Source organism: Lepus europaeus, chromosome 18 (genome assembly GCF_033115175.1).
Source record: "Lepus europaeus isolate LE1 chromosome 18, mLepTim1.pri, whole genome shotgun sequence".
Taxonomy (NCBI): domain Eukaryota; kingdom Metazoa; phylum Chordata; class Mammalia; order Lagomorpha; family Leporidae; genus Lepus; species Lepus europaeus.
The window spans coordinates 38,197,001-38,223,315 of record NC_084844.1 but is presented as its reverse complement, the minus strand read 5'-3'; the positions used below and the strand labels follow the sequence as shown (position 1 = coordinate 38,223,315).

At 48.7% G+C, this 26,315-nt stretch overlaps 1 protein-coding gene across 2 annotated transcripts in view; it reads left to right on the top strand.

The window, feature by feature from the left end:
• HEATR6 (HEAT repeat containing 6) overlaps positions 1 to 25,911 on the top strand; it is a 36,951-nt gene extending 11,040 nt beyond the window's left edge. For both annotated transcript variants that reach the window (XM_062175316.1, XM_062175315.1), the window contains 13 exons: positions 3,648 to 3,946; positions 5,023 to 5,200; positions 11,188 to 11,394; positions 12,325 to 12,424; positions 14,681 to 15,036; positions 15,815 to 15,937; positions 16,266 to 16,352; positions 18,857 to 18,991; positions 19,994 to 20,116; positions 20,795 to 20,919; positions 22,117 to 22,213; positions 23,029 to 23,233; positions 24,965 to 25,911. In XM_062175316.1, coding sequence (XP_062031300.1) covers positions 3,648 to 3,946; positions 5,023 to 5,200; positions 11,188 to 11,394; positions 12,325 to 12,424; positions 14,681 to 15,036; positions 15,815 to 15,937; positions 16,266 to 16,352; positions 18,857 to 18,991; positions 19,994 to 20,116; positions 20,795 to 20,919; positions 22,117 to 22,213; positions 23,029 to 23,233; positions 24,965 to 25,536 — 2,607 coding nt within the window. In that variant the 3' untranslated portion in view covers positions 25,537 to 25,911. The remainder of the gene's footprint in view (positions 1 to 3,647; positions 3,947 to 5,022; positions 5,201 to 11,187; positions 11,395 to 12,324; positions 12,425 to 14,680; positions 15,037 to 15,814; positions 15,938 to 16,265; positions 16,353 to 18,856; positions 18,992 to 19,993; positions 20,117 to 20,794; positions 20,920 to 22,116; positions 22,214 to 23,028; positions 23,234 to 24,964) is intronic.
• Positions 25,912 to 26,315: the final 404 nt, after the last annotated feature.

The window sequence follows — 26,315 nt, the reverse complement described above, 5'->3', positions numbered from 1 at the left end:
CCGTGCAAATGAATGGGCATGGCTCTGGTCCAGAAAATCTATTTACAGAAGCTAAATTCGTCCCCTGGACCGTAGTCTGCCTCTGTGGACTGTTGGAAGCGCACTGGCTGGTCAGATCACTATCTCCACCAGCTGAACATACACCAGATCTCCCAGGCTTTCCATGCAGCTGCTAGCTCCCTCATGCTTCAGTTGGAGAATTGAGCATACAGATAGATGGCTCAGGCTTCATTTTTAAGATTTATTTCATTTATTTGAAAGGTAGAGAGAGAGATCTTCCATATGCTGATTCACTTCCCAAATGGCTTTGGTGGCCAGGACTGGGCCAGGCCTAAGCCAGAAGCCTGGAACTCCATTGGAGTCTCCCACATGGGTAACAAGGACCCAAACACTTGTGCCATCCTCTACTGCTTTCCCAGGTGCATTAACAGGGAGCTGCATCCGAAGCAGAGCAGCTGGGAAGCAGAGCCACCGGGACTTGAACCAGCCCTGCAGTATGGGATGCCAGCATCGCAGCCAGCCCTGGCTCAGGTTTTACATCCAGAAATGTAGTACCTGCTTAAAAAAATTTCATAATTAGAAATTCTTTCACTGATTGACTTATTCAGTGGTTACCGAACATCTTTTACAATCCAAGTATCGTGCTCAGCATTATAGACTCTAGTTGTTCCTGGAAGTCTAGGGGAGAAGGCAGAGATGGATAAATAAACCATAAGCGTGCAATGTTAGGATTTTTTCACCCAAATAATCACAGGGTGGAAGGGGAAGAGGCAGGCAGGCATTTGGTCTAGCAGTTAAGATGCTAGTTTAGCTTCCTACTAATGCAAGTCCTGGGAGGCAGCGGTGACAGCTCAAGTAATTGAGTCCCTGCCACCCATATGGGAGACCTGGACTGAGTTCCTAGCTTCAACCCTGGTATAGAGCTGTTGTAGGGACTTTGTGAGTGAACCAGCAAAGGGGAGCACACGTTCTGCCTCTCTTACTCTCTCTCTCTCCTTCTCTCTCTCTGTCTCTCTCTCTCACATGCACAACACACTTTCTTACTCTGTCACACACTGTCTCCTTCACAAGTACTCTTGCTCTGCTTTTTTTTTTTTTTTGGACAGGCAGAGTGGACAGTGAGAGAGAGAGACAAAGGTCTTCCTTTTTCCGTTGGTTCACCCCCCAATGGCCGCTGCGGCCGGTGCACCGCCAGGAGCCAGGTGCTTCTCCCGGTCTCCTGTGCGGGCGCAGGGGCCCAAGTACTTGGTCCATCCTCCACTGCACTCCCAGGCCACAGCAGAGAGCTGGACTGGAAGAAGAGCAACCGGGACAGAATCTGGTGCCCCGTCCAGGACTAGAACCCGGTGTGCCAGCGCCACAGGCAGAGGATTAGCCTATTGAGCCGCGGTGCCAGCCTCTCTGCTCTCTCTTTTTTTTTTTTTTTTTAAGATTTATTTATTTATTTGAAAGTCAGAATTACACAGAGTGAGAAGGAAAGGCAGAGAGAGAGAGGTCTTCCATCCGCTGGTTCACTCCCCAGTTGGCTGCAATGGCTGGAACCGCCCCGATCTGAAGCCAGGAGCCAGGAGCTTCTTCTGGGTCTCCCAGGTGGGTGCAGGGGCCCAAGGGCTTGGGCCATCCTCCACTGCTTTCCCAGGCCATAGCAGAGAGCTGGATCGGAAGTAGAACAGCTGGGATCAGAACCAGCGCCCATATGGGATGCCGGCGCTTCAGGCCAGGGCGTTAACCCGCTGAGCCACAGCACCAGTCTCATCTCTGCTCTTTCTGATAGCTGTCTCTATCTCTCTGGCTGGCTGGCTGCCTCTGAAATAAATGCATTAAAAAAAATTTTTTTTTTTAAAGCCACTGCCTGAAAGACCTAAAGAATATGCACAGGGTTCTCTGGGACCATGTTCAGGTGCCCGATCCAAGTGGAGGAGGGGGAGAAGGCTTTTTAGTCACAGGCTAAACTGGGACCCCAGAGTGAGCAGTAGCACCGAGAAGGAGGGAGGTGTTTTATTCTGAGGAAAGTTGGCTGAACTAGAGAATGAGAACGCATGTAGCCCAGCTGTTAACTAGTAGGGCTAAGTTTCATGTGGTAGTGAGGATAGGTGGGGCAGGTGTATATGGAGACCAGGTCAGAAGGATCTTGTATGGTATGCTAAGGAGTTTTTATCTCATGGGTGATGGGGATTCCTTGAGAGATCTGATCTGAGTATAGTATCAGCAGAGCCCCTCCCACTGAGTAGGAATCTTGAGACCAAAAAATGAGGAAGGAAGCTCTGTATAAGAATAAATGAGTTTTTTAGGGGACTCACCTGTGGGATTCCAGGTCAGGGTCGGGGCAGCCCTGGCTGGGCTACAGCAAGCCTTAGTCCACTCCTGCTGCGCAGAAGAGTGGCAGAGGCTAGGGTTGTGCTTCCATGGGAGCTGGGGGCCGGAACTTGTGTCACGGCACCCCTTTCCTGTCCTTCCCGAGGGGCCTCTCAGGCATCTTCCTGGGCTGTCCCACCTGAGCAGGAAAGCGATTTAGCATTTAAACTACGGCTGCAGAGTGGCCCCCGGGAGACTGACAGGTGGTCAGCTCCCTTCTGAGTGAGCCAGACTCAGGGCGGCCTCACTCTGGATCACTGTTGCACAGGTAGCAAGGAAGAGGGTGAACCTGCATCCACGTGAATAATTCAAGGTAGAAGTGAGGGGGTTTTTCTGCGAGGCCAGGGACTCAGAGAACTCGGAGGAAGGCACATAGTCCAGTGACACAGAGACACCACAAAAGGGAAGCAAGAGAAAAGAAGGAAACCGGCTTCAGCCTAGTATCTGCTTCTGCTTAGCCCCAAGGCCCTAAACACGCAGCACAGGTGCTTTGTGATGGGTTGCCAGCTCTCCTGTGCATGCATCTTCAGTAGGACCGGCCGGTGCCTTCCCTGGGAGGACTGAGAACATGGGCACTCAAGTCATTTCCTATGGGCTTTACATTTCTCTCGTGGAATCCCAATTGAGAAAGCCCAATACTATCACGGGCAGTGAGCAAGGTGGGTGGTCTTGGTCTCATGCTTACAGAAGAAGGTCAGGCTCAGAGAGGCTGTATGACTTCCCCAGAATCACAGAGGTGGAATTTAAACCCAGGCCCCTTTCTGATCTATCCTGTGTGTTTCGTTGCCTTATTTCCTGCTGTGCAGTAGGGTGTCCTAACACTGTGCCTGACACGGGATATGAAGTAATTCCTTTACTTCTCTTTTCCTCCTCTTTCTTCACACTGCATTTTGGGAATGACTTAGTTGCATTCAAATGAGGAAGTGCCAGTGATTCAGTATTTTTCTGTTTTTCATTTATTTACTTATTTATGGTTATTCAACAAACAGAGAGCTCTCATCTGCTGGTTCAGTCCACAGGGTTGGGCCAGGCTGGAGTCGGGAGCTGGAGATTCAGTCTGGTCTCCCACACGGGTGTCAGGACCCAACTACTTGAGCCTTCACCAGCTGCTTCCCAGGCGGCACACTAGCAGGAAGCTGGAATTGGGGTCAGAGCCAGGACTCAAGCCCAGGCATCTACTATGGGATGTGGGTGTCCCAACCAGTGTCTTAACCATTAGGTCAAATGCCAGCCCCCAAAAGCTGTTGTGAAATCTCTCTCATACGTATGTCTTCATTTGCTTCTAAAATCAGAACAGAAAGAAAAAATTGAAGGTAAAACCAAGGAAGAACCAGCAAGGCGAGGAGGAGGAGGAAGAATCTGGCGGAGAATCAGAAGCGGCCGCAGTCACTGGCGTGGGCAGCATGAGCCTGCATGAAGGAAACGCTGCACGTGCCTCCTCGCCGGGCGGCCTGAGGTTGCCACTCGGTGGAGGTGGGGCTGCTGGAAAGGAGCACGTCTCCTCGCCCTTCAACTCCTCGGGTTGGAAGAGGGTCAGCAGCAGTGAGTCAGACTATTCGGATGCAGAAGGAGGCGTGCAGAGTAAAACGAGGTAGTAGTATTTTGTTATACTCCTGTACCTTGCATGTAAGTGAATCGCTTTGCTTGGAGACCTGACTTGAGCATTCTCGTTGCAGTGGGCCTTGGCATTACTCTGCAGATGCTCTGCCCTCTTGATCTGCCTTTGCACGTGTTCTCCCTGGAATATTCTTTCCTTCACTTTTCCTATTTTTCTAGTTTTTTTTTCCTTTTGTCTTGTTAACCACTGCTCATTTTCAGTAGCAGCTCAGCAGTCACTGGGACACCTTTCCTAACCCTTAGGGTTGGGTACCCTTGCTGGGAGACACTTTGCCTTACCTCTGCCCCAGTATTGTTATTCATGTGTTAGAGTTCTCTCTCTCACTGTCCATTGCTGCCATGCATACATTTATCAAGGGCACAGGCATTGCTTATGTCTAACAGCCTCATCATAACATTAGCCTGGCATGGGCCTGTGGTCATTGGTGGCTTGGAGGATGGGTGGGGACTTTGCACTGTTACGTATCCAGCACTCATTTTCTTTTCTTTTTTTAAGATTTATTTATTTATTTGAGAGGCAGAGTCATAGAGAGAGGGAGAGACAGAGAGAAAAGTCTTCCATCCGCTGGTTCACTCCCCAAATGGCCACAACGGGCAGAGCTAAGCTGATCCCAAGCCAGGAGCTTCTTCTGGGTTTCCTATGTGGGTGCAAAGGCCCAAGCACTTGGGCCATCTTCCACTGCTTTCCCAGGCCATAGCAGAGAGCTGGATCGGAAGAGGAACAGCTAGGATTAGAACCAGCGCCCACATGGAGGTGCTGTAGGTGGAGGCTTAGCCTCTACACCACAGCGCCAGCCCCCTAGCACTATTTTTCTAACATCAGAGTGTTGCCTTCTCATTCTCTGGGTAGCTGTGCTTTTTTTGTGCTATAATATATTTTGATTATATTTTGGGGAAAAATGTTTTTTTGCTACCACATTAACATTTTTAGGGCTTATTCAGGATGTTAGTTTCACTTGAATCATCCGCAATAAATAGCACTGTGTGTTTCCATTTTTTAAAAACTATTTTAAAAAACCTTCTTTTCCTCCTCCTCTTGACTTACGAAAGGTCTTACCAAGCCAAAGTTCGCCAAGGAGCATTAGCGTGTTTTCTTTCTACTGTAAAATCAATAGAAAAAAAAGTTCTGTACGGCTACTGGTCAGCCTTCATTCCTGACACACCTGAGCTCGGAAGCCCGCAGTCCGTGTCCCTGATGACGCTCACATTAAAAGACCCCTCCCCAAAGGTAAGAGCATTTACAGCCCAAGTTTGCCATAGGGAGAGGATTTCCCAAGTCTGACATCTCACCCGAGTACAGCTCTGACTCATGCTGACCCAGGGCCTGATTTGAGAACCACTGGCCAGGCAGGAGGATAGGAGCTGGGTTTCTGTGAGTAACCCATTGGAGGAGAGGAGGTCCTGGCCCGGGCTTGTTCAGTGAAGCCTGAGCGCCCTGCACTGTAGCTGTGTTGTCCCCTTTGAGCAGCACGGAAGCAGCGGTGCTCCCTGCCTTGTGTGAAACGTTGGTTGTCCCGGCATTTGTAGCAGAAACAATCGGTGAGAAGTGACCACAACTTAGTGCACCATCATGGTACATAACGGTTATGAAGAATGCATCAGATGGAAAAATGCTCATAAGGTTTTGTGAAAGCACAGGATTTAGAATCGTATATACAGTCGAAGCCCAACAGTGGCTTTTTTTCTTTGAGCTTTTCCATATTTTCAAATCACATGTAGTAAACATTTAGGTGTTTTTATGAGAAAAACTGATTTTTTTTTACAAAGAAGAGAAAATGGCCTGGTAGTCATAAATAGCTATAGCATGGTGTCCCATGGCTGGTCAGATTTTTGTCTCTACTGATTTGTTAACTCCGTTCCAGAAGTTAGTCTTTAGCCAAGTAAGGAAAAGAGCCTGCTATTCCCTTTCTGATCAAGAAGATTAGACAGTCATGCTGAGTGCCGTCTGGGTGTCCCTAGGTAACCAGTTTCCCACTTGGTGTGAGTAGTTTCAGGCCAATAGTGTATTATTCCTTTTCTGTTTTTAAGATTTTCCCTTAAATTGGAAGGTGTAGGGGACGTAAGTAATCCACAGTACGTTGGAATACCCTTTGTTCATCTCCCCAAATAGCTAATTATTTTGTCAGAAAAAAATTCTACATGACCCTTCAAAAGCTTTTACAGGGTAAAGAAAACTAAATCACCTCAATTATACACAAAAGTGTATTGTGGGTTGTATTAAAAACCCAATATCCTAAGTAGTTAAACCAGAAATTTTACAGATCAGCTGAATCAGCAGTAAACGAGAACCTGGGGGGAAATAGGGAATGAGTGGTGGTAAGTAAATCAGTAATGGAGCCGTTCCAGGCACAGAGAGGAAGATGGTATTAAGATACAGAGACATGGATTTGAAGACCCCCCCCACCCAGCCAAGGAGATGTGGGCCACGAGGGTTTCAGACGTGCACATAGGAGGTTATGAGGGCCTATCTGATGGAAAGGAACTAAATCATTTCATGATATTACATCTTTGTATTTTTAAAATGTATAAATTTGACTTGAAGTACCATGAGAAATTTTATTTTGAAAAATGGTCCTGTCATCCTCTTTTATTTGGGTGCCTTGAATTTTATTTTATTTTATTATTATTAAGATTTATTTATTTATTTGAGAGTCAGACTTACAGAAGACGGAGAGAAATCTTCCATCCACTTGTTTACTCCCCAAATGGCCACATTGGCTGGAGCTGGACCAGTCTGAACCCAGGAGCCAGGAGCTTCTCGATCTCCTTTGTGGGTGCAGGGAGTTGGATTGGAATTGGAGCAGCCAGGACTTAGACCGGCACCCATATGGGATGCTGACAATGCAGGCGGCAGCTTTACCTGCTATGTCATGGTGCTGGCTCCTGGGTACCTTTTAGATATGTTTTTGCTATTTAACTTTGGTTAATGCCAGAAATGTGATGAGAAAGGATACATACAGAACTTCCTTCTGGAAATGTCCTAGATCCAGGGCAAAAGTCTAGTAATGAAAGTCCTGGAGAAATGAACAAATGAGTCCTCCTTTGAAAATAGGATAAAAAAATAAATGACTAAAATTAGTCAGTTTATTGTTAATGATTATGCTCAAAAGATTTTTTTTTAACTAGATGTTAGTTTGGAAATATTGTGAATAAATTGTTCACAGCAAGGCTTGGAGCATGCCTCTGCAAACCGTCCATCATGTAATTAATTGTGCACCAAGACGTATGCTAGAAGAGGGGATTGAAGTAAATTGATGTCACTGAGAGAGACTTTTATAAAAGACTTCTAGATTTATGTGCAAAAATTAAAAGCACCAGTTTAGACCTGCTGTTGTGGCGCATTCGCTTAAGCTGCTACTTGCAATGCTGACATCTGATATCAGAGTGCCAGTTTAAGTCCCAGCTGCTCTGCTTCTGATCCAGCCTCCTGCTGTTGGGCCTGGGAAGGCAGTGAAAGATGGCGTTACAAGTACTTGTGCCCCTTCCACCCATGTGGGAGACCAAGTAAAGTTGCTGGCTCCTAACCTCAGCTTGGCCCAGACCTGGCTGTTGCAGCCATTTGGGAAGTGAACCAGCAGATGGAAGATGTCTCTCTCTCCCTCTTGCTGCCTTCCAAATAAATAAATAAATTTTTAAGGGTTTATTTATTTATTTATTTGAAAGGCAGTTACGGAGAGGCAGAGGCAGAGGGATCCTCATCTCTGGTTCACTCCCCAAATGGCCATAACAGCTGGGGCTGGGCCAATCTGAAGCCAGGAGCTTCTTCCCAGTCTCCCATGCGGGTGCAGGGGCCCAAGGATTTGGGCCATCTTCCACTGCTTTCCCAGGCCATAGCAGAGAGCTGGATTGCAAGTGGAGCAGCTGGGTCTCCAACCAGCACCCATAAGGGATGCTGGCACTGCAGATGGTGGCTTTACCCGCTACACCACAGTGACGGCTCCTTTTGCTAAATCTTTAAAATAAATAAAAGCTCCAGTTCATGAAGTTAGGTTAGAACAGCATTCCGGATTGACCAGAAGTAATGAAAATGAGCAGCCATGTCTACAGGCCACATGGTCATGGTCTCAGATGTTCGTTATGCACGTAGAACTCCACGGCTGGAGTTTCTGTTAGCCAGCATTAAACATGATGAGACAGGTGGTGGCCCAAGTACATGAGTCCTTGCCACATGGGAGGCTTGGATTGAGTTCTTGGCTCCTGGCTTCAGTTTGGCCTAGCCCCTGCTGATGCAGCTGTTTAAGGAGTGAACCAGTGGATGGGAGATTGCTCTATCTGTTTGTCTGCCTCTCAAGTAAATTCAATTAAATAAACGAATAAAAACTTAACAGAAAACACAACATGATTAATTTAAGAATTTCTTCCATATTATTTCCCCATGTGTTATTAAGGCATATTAAGGAGATCCGTCAGCAAGACTTTGGTCTAAAGAACGAACTCTGGAGCAGACTTTCACTTAGTGTCTTGAGAATTATATATTATACTTCAAATTCCATGATGAGTATTTGTTTGTCTTTTAGATAAGTGTGAAAGATGGACACAAGTCAGAATCTAGAAACTAGAAAAGAGAATGAAAATGCTGGAACTTTTAACTGAAGAAACTGTGGTAGTTGGGTCTCCTCCTCCATGGCCACCCAAGAGCAGACAGCCTTTGCTAGGGTGTCTCCAAACCCAGAGGCTCCGCCTCCCCTGAAAGACAACGACTTCTGTAAGATCCAATAAAATTAGCCCAGAGAAGAGCCAGGTGCCCCCTCTCGGCCCGGGCTCCTTTATCACACTTACAGAGATGTCCAGCACAGAAAGGGGAACACGTGAGGTCTGGCTGAGCCGCATCAGCAAACATTCCTGCTCTTTTCCTAACTAGCAAAAAAAAGTAGTGACAACTACTTTTCTCTTTTATTAGCTTCAGACAAGCCCTCGTGTCTAAAGAGGTGAAACCACATTTGAATAAAACAGCACACTGCTGTTTGTGAGATGGACGTCTTTGCCGCATCATTGTTAGGTATACAGACAATAAAAGCTCAGCCCACACAATGAGGTCTCTGGGGAGCTATGCCTGTTATGATTTGCTTGCACATGCGTAGTTTCTGCTAGTACAGCTGATCAGAACGGGTAAGCAGGCTATTACATTTTGATAGAAAAGTGAAGTGAAGCGGAACCTGAGCCACATTCAGTATCAAGAGTCACAATTGAGTAATCACAGAGATACATGAAACAGGGTACAAAGGTAGTTAACTCAGAACTGTGAGAAGTGTCATTGATAGATTGCTGTGTGGATTCTGTGCTGTAATGGAAAGAATAACCAATCTCCATGACGCGTCTTTGGTTTTCATCTGTGACTGGCATGGCTGCCTCACCAGCCCCCCAGAGTGCCAGAGTTAATTGAGCCAAAATAGTTTTTACTTCTCGAACATAAGTTAATTGCTTTCCACAACTTGGTGATTAATTGCATTTGGCTTGTGAGCTGTTGGAACTGTAGTGTTTAGTTGCTGTCTAAAGAAATGAGGGTTTACGTAACACCTGTCTTCTGAGTGCAGACCAGCCATCTCATCAGCAGGTGACAGACCATTTGTTTTTGGATGAGCCCTGAGCTAAGAATGGTTTTTACACTTTTGGATAGTTTCTGATAATCAGAGGAATATTTCATGATACGTGAAAATTACATAGAATTCAAGTTTCATAGTCCATGGTGACGTGAACTTAAAACAGCTGTTTCTTCCTTCACGGAGCACCTGTGCCAGCGTGGCAGCGACTGGCTGCGAAGGCTAGACTGCTGCACAGGTGCAGCCGGCCCTTCAGAGCAGACGTCGCCAGTCTCAGATCCAAGTTCTGAGGTCAGCTGACCTTGACTCAGCTGTCCCTTTCCTGCCCTTTCATACATAGACACCCAGTTTCCTCACACAGATTACACTTACTTCTGAAGACTCAAGCGACTCTACTATGAATTTGTTTTCAGAGCAATACATGTCAGATGTTTGTATGATTCCACTCCAGAGAAAGCCTACAAGAAGTGATTTGTTACGTGATTATTTGGAGTTATAAAATAGTTGAAATCTTTCTGGAAAATTTTTTCACTGCAAACTCAGACACACTTAATGTTGAGTAAATAGATTAGATCTTCAAATGAGGGAGTTGGTTTCCTGCTTTTAAAAAAATCTACCCAGAAGCGTTCCATTGGCATTTTGGAGTGAAATGGCTGAAGAGGGTACAGTATTATTATTTTTAAAAATTTATTTATTTATTTGAAAGTTAGAGTTAGAAAGAAGAGAGGCAGAGAGAGAGAGAGGTCTTCCATCCGCTATCTCACTCCCCAATTGGCTACAACGACCGGGGCTGTGCCATTCTGAAGCCAAGAGCCAGGAGCCTCCTCCAGGTCTCCCACATGGGTGCAGGGGCCCAAGGACTTGGGCCATCTTCTACTGCTTTCCCAGGCCACAGCAGAGAGCTGGATCAAAGTGGAGCAGCCGGGTCTTGAACCAGCACCCATATGGGATGCCAGCGCTTCTGGCCAGGGCGTTAGCCCACTGCGCCACAGCACCGGCCCTGAGGGTACAGTATTATTAATAGTCCTGCATTTACTACATATATTCCAATTCAGTTAAATTGCCTTTCTTTTCATTGCTGATTTCTTCTTTTCTTTCTGTGATTATGAGGTACTCTCACTATAGACAGTGTTGTTTCCTGCAGCTAAAACTGTCTCTGAAAGTTAGATCGCTGATGGTAACTGCCCAATTGAAGGGACACAAAGTTCTTGGTGTCCCATTTAAGTCAAGATTAAGCTCTCAGGTGACTCAGGGTGGAATCTAAAACAGAACGTTCCCGGGAGCATGGATAGGAAACAGGTTCTGGATGCTTGTATTTTTTCTACCCCATGATCTGTCTTGTTCTGTCATTTCTGTTGGCCTTACTTAGAAAAAAACCAGGCTTCTGATGTTTACATTATTTTCATACTCGGGGTTTCGGGCTTTGGTGCTGTGGTGTAGCTTAGACATGTTCCTTACTGAAGGAAGACTGAACAGCCACGTGATGGAAGGTGTTTTTGGTTAAGTCTGGGGTGAAATGGCCCAGTTCATGACTGTTTTAGGACCTGATAGATAATCCCTTTGCCTTTATTCTCCTAGTTAAAATTATTCTAAATACTTTGAACATCAATATAGGAAGAAAGGAACCCGGCTTCTGGTTGTTAGCTAACCGGTGTGGATCATCCTGAAATTTCAGACACGCGCCTGTGCCCTGCAAGTTTTGTCGGCCATCTTGGAAGGCTCAAAACAGTTTCTTTCCGTTGCTGAAGACACCAGTGACCACAGAAGGGCTTTTACCCCGTTCTCCGTGACGATTGCTTCCAGCATTAGAGAGCTGCACAGGTGCCTTCTCCTGGCTTTGGTGGCGGAGTCATCCTCTCAGACCCTCACTCAGATCATTAAGGTAAATGTGCTGGGATTCCTGGGCTTCCAGAGGGAGTTCCTCTGTCTCCAGTTTGTATAATGTCGTACATGGCCCCAAAGTAACTTAAGAATGTAAAGAAGTCGTAATTTCATTAAAAATGTACTATTTGGCAGTCTGTACCTCCCTGCCAGATCTTACCTACTATCTGTATCCCAAGTGAATGACTTACTAAAAACACTCCTTTATCTTTTTTTTTTTTTTTTTTAAGGGAAAGGGTTTGCTGGGGGAAACCTGACAGACCAGAGGGAAAGGGTGAAGAAGGAAAAGAGGGAGAAGGAGAGTAAGAGAGAGATTGACAGAGAGACAGAGGGACAGAGATCAGGAGACAGAAAGGGAGAGGATGGAGAAAAAGAGCCAGAGAGCCACATGTTCAGGAACAGGTCCTCTTAAAACTTTGCCAGGGGGCAGGCAGGGAAGTAGGAACAGTGAATCCCATTAGGATGGGGGTGGGGCTGACACCGGTGGTTGGGCCATGTGGCCACCTGGCTTCCAGCAATGGTGGTGGGGGCTAGAGCCTAGGATGGTGTCAGGGTGTAGATCGCACCATAGATAAGACTGCACCATTTTACTAACATTCCCCCCTTTTGTTTTTTATAAAGCAGGAGTTATATGGGATTATACTAGCCCCGAAAAGTCCAGGACGGGTAGAGGGATGATAATCTGTCTTTAGAGCTACTTCCTGCTGGCATGGGGTGATGAGATACTCTTTGCTGGCATGGGGCTTTATCTTTTGTATTAAGTTGTCCAATAAGAATACAGATGTTACTTAAAAGGAAACAGACAAGAGAAGAATTGATTTTCAAATCAAAGTAAAGATGACTCTTTTTTTAATTATATGATATAAAGCTCTGTTTCTGTGCTGTGGCTTAATCTGGCCTCTTGATGAGCTTGTGTGTGTGTGTTTTACAGTGCCTTGCAAATTTAGTATCCAACGCACCTTATAACCGCCTAAAACTCAGCCTGCTGACCAAAGTCTGGAACCAGATAAAGCCTTACATCCGCCACAAAGGTTGGTAGTGGTTTCAAACTGATCACTTCTTAATAGCCATCGTATGTCTGTTTTTAAAAGCACCCAGAGCGTTTTGAGAGGTTTAAGAGATCTTACCTACCCTCCTCAAATTTTCAAGGATACCAGCTGTTGTTGAGTTCTGCTTTAGACCCTCAAGCCCTAGTGAGTGGAAGTGAGCTGGAGAATTAGTTGTGAAGTTAATTCCTCTTCAGTGCTTCAGGGCAGTGACCCTAGAATCCCTGTAGAATTAATACTGAGCCAAGCATAAGTAGCCTCCCTCAAGTTCTAATAGTTTATATCCTTTAGGCATAGGTAGAAGACAGATGGGTTCATGGGTGGATGCATAGACAGAAGATAGATAGGACCAGTGCTGTGATATATAGAAGGTTAAGCATCCACCTGCAGCCCCAGCATCCCATATGGGCACCTGTTTGAGTCCCAGCTGTTCCACTTCCAATCTAGCTTCCTGCTTGTTGGCCTGGAAAAAGTGGCAGAAGATGGCCCAAGTTTTTGGGCCCCTGCACCCATGTGGGAGATTGGATAAAGCTCCTGGCTTCAGCCTGGCCCAGATGCCTACAGCATCCAGGCCAAAGCCAGGAGCTTCATCTGGATCTCCCATGTGGGTAGCAGGGTTCCAAACCTTTGGGCCATCTTCCACTGCCTTTCCCAGACCATTAGCAGGGAGCCATATCAGAACTGGAGCAGCCGGGACTCGAACTGGCACCCATATGGGATGCCAGTGTCACAGGCAGCGGCTTTGCCCACTACACCACAACATGAGCCCCAAGCCTAAAATCTTTAATATTATCTCCTCTAAAGTTGAAATGAAATCCCCAAACTTCAAGTCCACACCAACCACAGGGTCTTATTCCTTGTTATTTCTTGACTTACTGCCACGTATGTGCTGTAAACATTTGCCTTTAGAATGTTTGTGTTTGTTTTGTTTGCAAGCTTCAGATCAGGCTGTATTCTGATGAGCTGTTTCCATTCAGAGCTGTAGAACACGAATGAAGTGTAGATTCTCTTCCGTGATGCTGCAGGAAGTACACTGGGGCTGGAGTCAATCCAGGGGTCTCAGCCCACGCCCACTTTGTCATCTCATAGTCATGGCTTCTCTGAACCCCAGTTTCCTTCTGACGGGGAGAGTTGGACCTACTTCATAAGATTTTGATGAGGCTCAAATGAGATAATTATATGTAAACTAAGTCCAACCTGCTCCTTACACCAGTGTGTAAAGTGGTACCCAGAAAGATAAAACTTGCCTCGAAGTCTCTCATTACATCAGTGGCAGGAATAAGATGAAAACAGCCCACGGCTCCAGAGCCTGTCTTCTGCTCACTGTGTTGCATCAGCTATCCTTTGAGAGGACTGCATTGTGTCAGAGTTCTCTTTCAAGTGTACGACCTTGTCCTCCAGGAACTTACACTGTTCAGACCCTGAAATACTAAGGTGAAAGCCTAACAAATTACATTGAATATTTATATGAAGAAAGCTATAAAACTCTGATGAATGAAATAAAAAAAGTGGAGAGATATTCCATGTTCACAACTAGGAAGACTCATTGTCAGGTCTTCCTAATTTGTTCTGCAGATTCAAAGCACTCCCGATCAGAATCTCAGTAAGTTATTTCATAGATAACAACAAACGGATTCTAAAGTTGATATGGAGAGACAAAAGGCCCAGAATGGCCAATACCATATTGATAGAGAAGAACAAAGTTGAAAGACTGACATCTACTGTGAAACTAGGAAGTGTGACATTGGCAAAAGAGTAGACACAATGACCAGTGCAACAGAATAGAGAGCCCAGAAATAGGCCCACAGTAAAATTATCAACTGATGCTTGACAAAGGAGCAGAGAGATTCTTCTCAACAATGGTGTTAGAACAGCTGGACACCCCCCCCCCCACACACACACACAGATATAATCACTTTCCTTTAAATTACTGGGCTCAATGTTCATTGTTCTTAGTAATTATGTCATTTGTCTTTTTAAGTCCACAGTCGTCCCCTCAACTTTTTCTAGGTTACTGATTTTTGGAAGAAACCAAGTCAGTTTTTTAAAGAATATCTTGTGTTTTCAATTTACAGTGCTATCCCCTGTATTTCCTATAACTGGAAATTAAGTCTAGAGGGTTAATTAGTTTCAGCTTAAACAAGGATCGAATTGAAGTTCTTGATGGACTACAAGGACTCTTGTTAGATCTTTAGGGTAACCATTCCCATGGTGATAGGCTTTTCCTGTTTCCTTCAATAGATGTGAACGTTCGTGTGTCAAGTCTCACACTCTTGGGAGCCATAGTGTCCACTCATGCACCTTTGCCTGAAGTCCAGCTCCTTCTGCAACAGCCCTGTTCTTCTGGACTTAGCAATAGCAATTCAGCCACGCCTCACTTCAGCCCTCCTGACTGGTGGAAGAAAGCCCCCACAGGACCCTCGCTGGAAGATGCATCGATTAGCTCCCCTCAGGGGTCTTCAGAGCCCTGCTGGCTCATCCGACTTTGCATTTCCACCATTGTACTGCCCAGGGAGGATTCCTGTATGGGTAGCAGTGCCGGCTCTGCCGCAGGGAGCATGTATGAACCGTCCCCCATGCGACTGGAGGCCTTACAGGTAGGGGTCACTTCTTCCTTTCTGAAATGGAAGCGATCATTCCTCCTTGTGAGGTAGTTCTGAGGGCCAGGCATGTGGCAGTGGTATAAAACGAAGCCATGCGGCAGTGGTGGTGGTGGGAGTTGTATTTTCAGGGTGATTGATTTTTTTGGTGTGGGGGAGCTTGGAGTGGAAGGAATCCTTGATTGCAAAATGCCAGATTCATTTCTTTCTGTTCCTTTGTTGCAAGCTGTTTTCATCACCTCAGATACTACATGACAGATGTGTATGATTGGACTGTATGCCAATTCTGAAAGAAACTGTACCATCTATGATTCCTGCAACTTAATATTAAATGATTAATTCTCTCTAAACTTCCCCATGGTCTTGTATCTGCCTAAAGAAACAAAGTAATCACTGCTTCAAAGGAAGAGAACCACCCTAGGGGGAAGTGTTTACTTTTCTCTCTCCTCAGGTAGGGCCTAAGGTGAAGGCCCGGTCCTGGAGTGTGCTAGTGACTATCTGGGCGCACTGTCCAGTCTTTTAGCCTCTCCAGCTATGAAATTTAACACCCCCCTTACCCAGCTATTTTCTGATCATAGTAATGGAAAGTAGTCATCAGCCGTGAAACACCAAAATTCCACGACACACATGCAATAGAGGTTGTGGTTCTTCAGGTCCTGCAGAGCGGTGTGCAGCCCCTGGTTACGTGTGAGTGAGTTCCGAGACAGTGAAACCCTTGTCTGGATACCGCAGCCTCGCATTCGGGTCTCCGGCTGGTTCTCCGCTCTCTCTGCAGGTGCTGGCTCATCTGGCAAGGGGCTACTTTTCAGTGGCTCAGGTCTACTTGATGGAGCTTGGAGAGGTGATTTGCAAGTGCATGGCAGAAGCAGATCCGTCTATTCAGCTTCACGGAGCAAAGGTAATTTCTGTTAGAGCCATGTGCTTTTTCTCTTTACTTTATAGCGTTCGCTTTGTGGCACAGCCATGGATTCTGAGACTGCCAAAGGGGTTCCAGGTAAGGAAGACATGCATTCCTCTAGTTTCAGCTTTACATATAAACCCAAAGAATTGATTTGGTAGCTGTTGATTTTACTTCTTGAAAGAATGTCTCTGTTTTAAAAGTTCTGAGAAAAGAAAGCAAGCAGTTGGAAGGTATTTTTCCTCCTGATTTGAGGTGAACTGCAAGCAGAAATAATCTCTGTTGTTTTAATGATCGGTTTTGATAATTACTTGTTTTATTTTGGCAGCTTCTGGAAGAACTGGGTACAGGTTTAATCCAACAGTATAAGCCAGATTCTATGACAGAACCTGACCAGAGGGTCCCCGTCTTCTTGGTAAGTAATGTTTAGTTCATAGTTTTCTTTTTCTAGTTGAAGATTTATTTATTTATTTTGAAGGAGAGAAGTGGGGAGACAGAGAGAGAGCTTCCATCTACTGGTTCACTCACCAGGTGGCCCCAACAGCCAGTGATGGGCCAGGCCGCAGACAGGAGCCAGGAGCCAGGAGCCTCCTCCAGGTCTCCCACGTAGGTGGCAGGCCCCAAGCACTTGGCACTTCTGCCATCTTCCACTGCTTTCCCAGGTGCTTCTGTTGCAGTTTTGAGGCTCAGTGATAAAATGCAGTAGATGGTTTCTTCCAATGCCAAAAATAATGGCTTATAATCTAAGATGACATGAAACCAATATGAATACGTTTTATTCGCATTTTAGTATGTGGTAGGATCATGCGCAGCAGTGGTAAATCCAGTATTTCTTCAGCCCAGAACTGGGTTTGTTTGCTCAGGCCACCTGGTGGGAAGAGCCGGAGATTTTGAATCAGGAGGCGTGGGGTCCAGTGGAGGAAGCCTCCCCTAACGGATGTGTGGTTGTGAACACGTTCCTGAATTTAAAGAGGGACAATAATCCTTAACTCACAAGGCTGTTGGGAACTTGAATGAATGTAGAGATGCTGGCTCAGTGTTGTTCATTCCCTTGGCTCCCTGTCCTGTGAAGTTCCCGCCTCCTGTGATCCCAAGTGCTGCTTCCTTGAATGAGGGGCACGCATTCCCACCAGGAAACGCTTCTGCTTAGTGCCAGGAGCCAAGGCAACTCAGTGTTGCGGATGTGTTCCCTCTGCTGTCTCTCTCACATCGTCTTTTCTTTTCCCCCTCCATAATTTCTATCATCCTTGCAGTGGATTAAAAATGTCTAACCCTGGGGCTGGTGCTGTGGCGTAGTGGATTAAGCTGCCACCTGCAGTGCCAGCCTTCCATATGGGCACCGGTTCGAGTCCTGGCTGCTCCATTTTCAATCCAGCTCCCTTCTAAGTCACCTGGGAAAGCAGTGGAAGATGGCCCATGGGCTTGGGTCCCTGCACCCACATGGAAGACCTGGAAGAAGCTCCTGGCTCCTGGCTTCAGCCTGGCCCAGCCCTGGCCTTTGTGGCCATTTGGGGAGTAAAGCAGTGGTTGGAAGATTGCTCTATCTGTAACTGCCTCTCCCTCTCTCTTAACTCTGCCTTTCAAATACTTTGCTTCTTGCCAGCCATGTGGGACATCTGGATTGAGTTGCCGGCTCCCAGCTTTGGCCTTGGCCTCGCTGTCTCTCTGCCTTCAAAAAAACCATACACACAAAGCAAACCTAGCACTAAGTACTTGCAAGACAAACTGGAGATACAAAACCACAGACAGATTCACAAATGAAAGTGAAATCCCCTACTTTTTAAAAAGCATGGGAAGGACACTGTTCAGGAGTGTGCCTTAGGGACTTTGGAATGAGATAATTCTTCTACGTGCTTAGAACAGAACCTCCTGCCCAATTTGAGTGTCTGCCGTGTGTCCGTCCTTGTGCTTGGAACGTCACACACGTATTGTCACACAGTCTTATTATCACACAGACTCTGCAGTGTAGGCCGGTTCTTCCCTTTTTTTCTTGAGAAGGAAACTGTGCTTAGGAACCAAGGTCACAAGGCGGGAAGCGGCAGCTGAAGGACCCACCCCCGGCTCTGCTCTGGATCCTGTGCTGCTTGGACTCAGGCACACAGCCCCTGGCTGTTCCGAGACCATGGTGCTTACGCCCCTGTGGGACCAGGGTAGAAGAGCCCCAGCTGAATAGCAGTTGCTGAGCAACCTTGACCCCTAGGGCCGGTTAGCGAGCGCTACTCAGGTTGTCCCTCCATGGCTCAGTTTCCTTGTGTGAAAATGGGAATAATGATCAAGACTTCGTTTAGCCCTGCTGGGGACTGACATGTGTTGGTGATGGGGTGGGCATTTGGCCTAGTGGTGAAGCCACCAGTTCGAACACCTGCGTCCCATAGCGAGTGCTTGGGTTGAAGTCCCAGCTCTGGCTCCCTCTTCCGGCCCCCTGCCAATACAGACCTTGGGAGGTAGTGGGTGATGGCTAAGGTAGCTGGATTCCCGCCACCCACTTGGGAGGATTGGATTGAGTTCCTGGCTCCTACTTGCTACCTGACCCAGTCGCAACCATCACAGGCACTTGGGAATAAACCAGCAGACGTGAACTCTCTGACTCTGCCTGAGTTGATGTGAGTTGTCAAGCACTAGAATAATGCCTGGTGTGCGACAAGCTCTCTGAAAAACTCGCCACTACTGCTGTTACTGTCACGGTCATCATCCTCACTGTTATCACTGTTGAGTGTCACTTCATTAGACTGTAGCCTCCTAATCGAGGCAGAGGATTCAGCTGGTTCTTTCTGAAGTCCTTTTATCACCATGGAGGAATAACTGTGGGAAGCATTTCGAGAAAGTCGCTGCTGGAAGGGGAAGTAGCCCATTACTGTGGTCCTTCGTGGGAGGCCTGGCTGCACGCTGGCTGCAGTGGTAACTGTGCCTGTGTTCCAGGTGGTGATGTTCTGGACCATGATGCTGAATGGCCCCTTACCCAGAGCCCTGCAGAACTCGGAGCACCCCACTCTCCAGGCGAGCGCCTGCGACGCCCTGTCTTCCATCTTGCCCGAGGCCTTCAGTTGTCTGCCGGTAACCTGGAGGGCCTTTTCCCACCCGAACTGGTGCACCTGAGTCTGATTCTGTTTCATTTGGGACAGCATCTCTCAGGAAAGGCACTGCTTCTGCTTGAGTGGGGGTGGGGTGGGGTGGGGCAGATGTAAGCAGACGCTGCCTGCACCGTGGAAGATGGTGGGAGACGTGAGTGTGTGAGAGGCGTGGAAGGCAGTACCCACAGTGAACAAGACCTGGGTCCAGACCCCAGCTCTCACTCCTGACTAGCTCCTCTAGCTCCCTGACTGTCTTGTAAACCTCACACTGTCCTCTGTCAGGTGGGCATCAGGTGGGAATAACATAACGCGTGTGACAATACCTGGGTTTGGTGCGCGGTGCAGGGGGTGTTTGTCTTAGCCTGTCTGGGTTGGGTGGTTTCTGAACAACAGAATTTTTGTTTCTTGTCCTAGAGCCTGGAAGTCCAGGATCAGGGCACCAGCAACTTGGGTGTGCGGCGAGGGGCTTTCTGGTTCAGGGATGGCACCTTCTGCTGTGTCCCCACCTATGGAAGGGGCAGGGCAGCTCTCTGGGGCCTCTTCTCTCAAGGCACTAATTCATTCCTGAGGGCTCTGCCCCCGTGACCTCACTGTCCCCCCCAGCATCATGGGATCTTGGAGGACACAAGCGCTCAGTCCACAGCCAAGTTCACGTTGCTGCTTTCCTTCAGTCCTCAGTGGCCTTGGCATCTGCCCTTCTTTGTGTGACGTAGCTTCTGTAAAGAGGGCAGCCTGGGTGGAGTAGAAGAGTGAGTTATTTCGCGCGGTTGTGGAGACCGAATGTGATGAGACGCCGCGCCTTGCACCGCACGGACGCTCAGGCAGTCGCTGAGCCTGGGTCGATCTGCTCTTCTCCAGGATAGGCCCAAAGCCACGGTGCCGTCAGCCCCCGCGTTGAGGCTGCCACAGCGGTTTCAGTGACAGGTGGAAGCCCTCGGCTTGCGATTTCCTCCGCCCACGGCCCTGGCTCACCCTCTCGTTGCAGAGCGACAGGCAGATGCTGTGTGTCACCGTGCTGCTCGGGCTGAATGACAGCAGGAACCGCTTGGTGAAAGCCGCCACCTCGCGGGCCCTGGGCGTCTACGTGCTGTTTCCCTGCCTCCGACAGGTCAGACCACGCGCCGTGACCTCTGCCGGGCCCCTTCTCGCCTGTGGCACCGCTGTTTCTGTGAACGTAGAGCCCCTCTGAGCGGGGACAGGAAAGCGAATGAACTGCTTTATAATCTGCTTGTCTTCGTCGCCCCTAAAGTCGGCTCACAGCTCGCTGCCCAGGTGCACAGCGCAGGCTTGCGCCCGTCCCTGTGTGCTTGAGTCCCCGTGACATGAAGCGTTGCCATGGAGAGCAGGACGGGGGGAGCTGGCGGTTGGTAGTAAGAAGGAAGAGGGGCTCTCCCTCACTCTTGGGACATTTCTCTCTCAAAGGTGCATAGCGAACAGGATGTGTTCAGGAAACGCATGTCCCCATCAGAACATGGTTTCCTGAGGTGGAAATCGACCCCGGCACAAAATCCATAGCTGAGTGGCCCAGGCCAGGAGCGGAATCCACAGGCTTCTGCAGTGTCCGTGGCACACGCCAGTATCATGGGAGAGCTCCCCTGGGATTTTATTGAGGGTCCAAATTGGAATGTGTGAGAAGAGTAGTGTATTGACTGAGTCAATGAATTTTTATTTCCAAATTGAAGTTTGTGGCCAAGGCTTAGAAGTATCTTGAAAAGGAATTTGAATTTCAAAGTAGTAGGGTGCACTCCTACAGTACCTGTGGTATTTGGTTTTGTCTGTCTTGTAGGATGTCATATTTGTTGCAGACACAGCAAACGCAATCCTGATGTCCCTTCAAGACAAGTCTCTGAATGTCCGAGCCAAAGCAGCCTGGTCCCTGGGCAACCTGACCGACACTCTGATTGTCAACATGTAGGTGACTCAGCCTGTTACTCCTCGGGGCTTCTGGGGCTGATGTCCTAAGAAGCAGTCTGTGATGCAGGCAGTCTGGTGGCTTTGTTTTGGTTTATAGGCCTTCAAGTAATAAGATTAATAAACTACTGTTAATATCTAGTGGGAGTATATGTTAAGAGATATATGTAGAGGCCAGCGCTGTGGCTCAACAGGCTAATCCTCCGCCTAGCGGCGCCGGCACACCAGGTTCTAATCCCGGTCGGGGCGCCGGATTCTGTCTCGGTTGCCCCTTTTCCAGGCCAGCTCTCTGCTATGGCCGGGGAGTGCAATGGAGGATGGCCCAAGTTCTTGGGCCCTGCACCCACATGGGAGACCAGCAGAAGCACCTGGCTCCTGCCTTCAGATCAGTGCAGTGCACTGGCCACAATGCGCTTGCCGCAGCGGCCATTGGAGGGTGAACCAATGGCAAAGGAAGACCTTTCTCTCTGTCTCTCTCTCACTGTCCACTCTACCTGTCAAAAAAAAAAAAAAAAAAAAAAAAGACATATGTAGAAAAATACTATATCAGGGCTGATATAAGGAATAGATCCATGTTATAGAAACTACAAAAGTTGAAATCTAAAACCTTAGTAATGGTTGCTCTCCTTTTGAAATATGGTTGCGTATTTGTAAAGCATTTTATCCACGGGTTAGAAACAGATGGAGCTAGTGCAGAGGTCTCCGTGTGAGGCCTGTCTGATCTTCCCCTGACTCTCAGTTCCCCTCCCCAGAGGTAATATCCTCACACACAGCTGTCCTCGTTGTCACTTGACTCCGTGTAAGTGACGTGAATAAGAAATGTGGGTACGCAGTCTCTGGCTTTTGTCATAATCCCACCATGAGGACTGTGTAATAATAAGGATTTATCATTTAACGTTCCCATGTCACTGAACCTTTAGGCGTTAGGCTTGTCATCTGTACAGTGAGCACTTCCGTGTGTGAAATCCCCACTTTGAGATACTCTTTTTGAATGTGCTCTTAGACGTGGAACTACTGAGTCAAAAGATACGTACTCTGTGTTCTCAGTATAACGTGAACAGGTTTGTTGAAGTTCTGCTGAAGTGTTTATAGTTATGCTAAATGAATGTAGTTTTATTATACACGTGTATTTTCACACATCTATGTATTTGAGTGGATTTTGCCTCTTACTTACCTTGCCTGCTTTGGCTGGAACAGGGAAGCGCCAGACCCAAGTTTCCAGGAGGAGTTCTCGGGTCTTCTGCTCTTGAAAATGCTACGGGCGGCCATAGACGCATCCAAGGACAAAGACAAGGTAGACTCACGACGAACGCCGGTCGTTCTCGGTAGATACCTCCGTGCGTAGCCCGTGGGGGAAACAGCTGCGTACACGGCGTGCTGTGGGATTCTTCAGACTGTCTACCCCTTGAGCCCCTGCTCACAGCGGAGTGACGGGATGCTCAGCGTACAGCATCGCCTAGCTCGTGGAAAATATAATGTTATGTGAAATACTTATACTTGTTTTACTAGTAGTTTGGGTTTTTTTTCTGAAACAGTCTCTTAAGTAGAATTGGCAAGTCCAAATAATGAGCAGCCGCTGTCTTGGATGACCCAGGCCAGGCATTGGGTACAGCGGGTTAAGCCTCCACTCAAGATGCCCGTGTCTCATACCGGGTGCCAGCTCGAGTCCCAGTTACTCGGCTTCTGATCCAGCTCCCTTGCTAGTGTACCCGGCGAGCAGCGGACGATGGCCTAAGTACTTAGGCCCCTGCCACCCGTGCAGGAGAGCAGGTGGAGTGCCTGGCCCAGCCCTGGCTGTTGCAGCCATTCACAGACTGAGCCAGTGGATGGAAGATCTCTGTGTCTCTTCCTCTCTCTCTGTCACTCTGCCTTCCAAATAAACAAACAGATCTTACAAAACACAAGAAAGCCATCCTGGAGAGGAGCTCTGTAGAACCCAGCTGTCTGACGGCGTAGACCTTGCGGCGCTCCAAAGAGCTGCGTGTTTACAGCTGCAGGTTCCTTAGCGCTCTTGCTTTACGAAGTCTGAGACGGTTTTCTAAAGCTGACGTTATGCTTTCTGAACATCTCTTTGGAACGTAGATTCCGAGACGTTTATGTTTCTTCCAGGTGAAAAGCAGCGCAGTCCGGGCCCTTGGAAACCTGCTCCATTTTCTACAACCCTCTCATATAGAAAAACCCAGATTTGCTGAAATCATCGAGGAATCTCTCCAGGCCCTGATTTCTACTGTTCTGACGGAGGCTGCCATGAAGGTCCGCTGGAATGCTTGTTACGCACTGGGGAATGTATTTAAAAACCCTGCCCTCCCGCTAGGTAAGGAATCTCCCTGGCCTGCCTGGTGGAAGCCCTCTTTGGTCAACATGCACATTGTTGGCACAGATGTTTGTGTCAGTGTCAGGCAGGGAAGAAAACGGACCGGGAACCCAGGTCTAGGGGAGGTGGGAGAACTCATCGCACGCTAAGTTTAGCGGGATATCTCGTCGCCGTGTGAAGTTACATTTACAGGGGTGGGTGTCTGGCGCAGGGGTTAAGCCACCACGTGGGACCCCTGCATCGCACACTGCAGTGTTTGGTCCGAGTCCTCGCCACACTGCTGACCTCCGTCTCACCCCTGCTCACGCACATCCTGGGAGGCGGCAGCTGGTAGCTCCCGTGCTTCGCTCTCTGCCACTCTCCTGAGAGCCTCGGGTGAGTTCTGAGCGCCAGGCTCCTGCGTCATCCTGGCCCGGCCCTGGCTGCTGTGGAAGTGGGGCAGTGAACTAGCAGGTGGAAGGTCTTTCTGTCTGTCGCTGTGCAGTAAAATGAAATACATAGACATTTAAAAATAAGTAAATAAAACTATCATTACAAAGGCTTTTAGATAATGTGGGAAGATCGTTCTTATGTTACACAAACTGAGGCAGGGGAGGGAACGGGCAGAAAGGACATTAGCCGTTTCTGGGTGGAATGATAAGTGGGGAGTCTCCCTGCTTTCATCTTGTACCTCTAGCAGACCTGTGCGACAGTCACAAATAAAGAAAGGGCAGACCTGGCGTGGGCGGAGGGCCGGAGGGCAGTGCCGAGTGGGCCCCCGCTGCTGTGAGGAGAGCCTCTGCCATGCCAGTTGTGTGGTGGTATGGACCAGAGCCCCCACCCCGTGCCAGCCACCGTGCGTGCCAGCGCCTGCCTGGTCTGTGTCTCGACAAGATTGCAAGCCTAAGGTTGTGAATCTGGAGCGGAGCAGACCATCTGGACATGTGTGAAGTTAGGAGACTCTGGCTCAGCGCCCAGTGTCGGGGTGGGGCAGGGCAGGCAGCTGAGAGCTGGTGGCCAAGTAGCATCGCGGCCTCCTTGTCCTCCGAGGAGGCAGCTCTCGGTACCACAAAGGTGAAAGGAGCAGAATGTGAGACCAGGACCTTGCGCGGCGGCCCTGGGTAATTGGCAGTAGCCCCCGGGCAGGAAGGAGCCTGGGAGAGTTGGAGAAGCCACCTTGCGCTCTGTCGCCCATCCCGAGGAGTAAGGAACGGGGCGGGCCCTGGTAGCTGGGCTAAGAAAACAGCGGGCTGAGTTCCCGTGCCTGCGGGAATGGAGAAAAGATGGGAATCTGGGTATCTTATTCTTGAATCGAAAAGTTCCATTTTCACTGCAGTAAAGTACAAGGCCCATTGTGGGCAGAGCTATGTCCGGGGGTGAGTCTGGCTGAGCAGATATTTTGATAGCCTGCACGGGTCTGCCACACACAGTTGTGCAGGCTGCACACTGCTCAGCAATGCCCATCTGAAAGGGGAGGGGCCGCCGCTGAGTCCCTGTTCTTGGAGGTGTCCAGCTCCCGTGTGGGGTAGCAGGGCCCCAGCACACGGTAGGCTGCTCCAGAAAGAGGCAAGTTTGGAGGTTGCTCCTCAGCCACTTAACCTAGGAGCCGTCACTCGGCGGCCTGAGCTGACAGGATTGTTGTGAGTGAAGTTACACTCAAGACGGCTGCCATGGGCGCTAGCGAGGCCTCCCCTGCCCCCCTCGCCCCTCTCTGAGCCTTCCTCTGTGTTCACCACTGTGGATTGTTCCTAGGCACCGCCCCATGGACCTCTCAAGCCTACAACGCGCTGACATCAGTGGTGACGTCATGCAAGAACTTCAAAGTGCGCATCAGGTCAGCCGCCGCCCTCTCCACCCCGAGCAAGAGAGAGCGCTACGGGTCCGAGGAGCAGTACGCCCGCATCTGGGGCGCGCTGGTCACTGCCTTACAGAGGAGCGAGGACACCACAGACTTCCTGGAGTTCAAGTACTGTGCCAGCCTACGGACCCAAATCTGCCAGGCGCTCATCCACCTCTTGAGCTTGGCCAGGGCCTCGGACCTGCCCCGCATCAGGGACACCCTGGAACTGAACGGAGATATGATCCAATCCTACGTCCTCCGGTTTCTAAGATCGGGTGCACAGGGAGAGGACCCCGGGGCGGCCCACAGCCCGCAGGAAAGAGGCGAGATGATCAGAACGGCCCTGCAGCACATAGGCCGCGTCCAGGCTGCGGCCGGAGACACAGCCACAAGAGCGGTCGCGGGCTTCTTAGAAGATACCCTGAGCATTTATCTGGACGCAGCCGGATGCCACGAGGCCCTCCTCGAGTCAGCACAGCAGTGAATAGCCCCCCGAGTTTTCCTGACATCAGTGTGGTGATCGAAGACCCAAGCTTGAGTGCAGATTTGTGGGATTTGATCTTAGGGGCAGAAACAGTCCCCATCCTGTTTATTTAGAAGGAGCTGGAACCTATTTAAATTTTTTGCAGAGGGCTCATCCACTCCAGAGAACACATTGACCACAGTCGGGGCCGTCAGGACCTCCGTGTGGGGCCGGCAGCAGCCGAGGCGTCGGGATGGGCTGGGAGCCTAGTAGGCTGGGAGCTTGTCGGGGCTGCTTAGTCTCAGAAAAAAAAAAAAGAGGACTTAGGAATTAGAGTGTTGTTTCTTATGTCTTCAGGACTTGTTTTTCTTTTATAATAAACTAATGCGAAAATGTTCCACATCTTGTGTGTTGAGTTCAGCTGCGCTCACAGGAAGCTGCGTGTGGAGCGGATGGTCAGCCCGTGTGCGCGGGCGCAGCTGCCCCAGCCACTGAGATACTGACCCATTGCTCTTTGCTGGTGAGCGGCTGCTGCCCTGCGCTCCCCAGGGGCTGGCGTGAGGCCCCCGCCACGCCCCCCCACAAGTCCTGGGCACAGCCTCCGCTTCCACCGACATTTTCTAGAGCCCTTGAGCAAGGCGCGGTCCCATACACCAGGTTCATGGCTGGTCTGCCACCTTTTAACTTTGTGCCTTGAAAGAAGGAGTCTTTGTCTAAATTGGATGGTTACAAAGAAAGAGGTTTTTAAGTTACGTTTTGACAACACCAGGTAATTATGAAAGTAATTCCTCACTGAATCA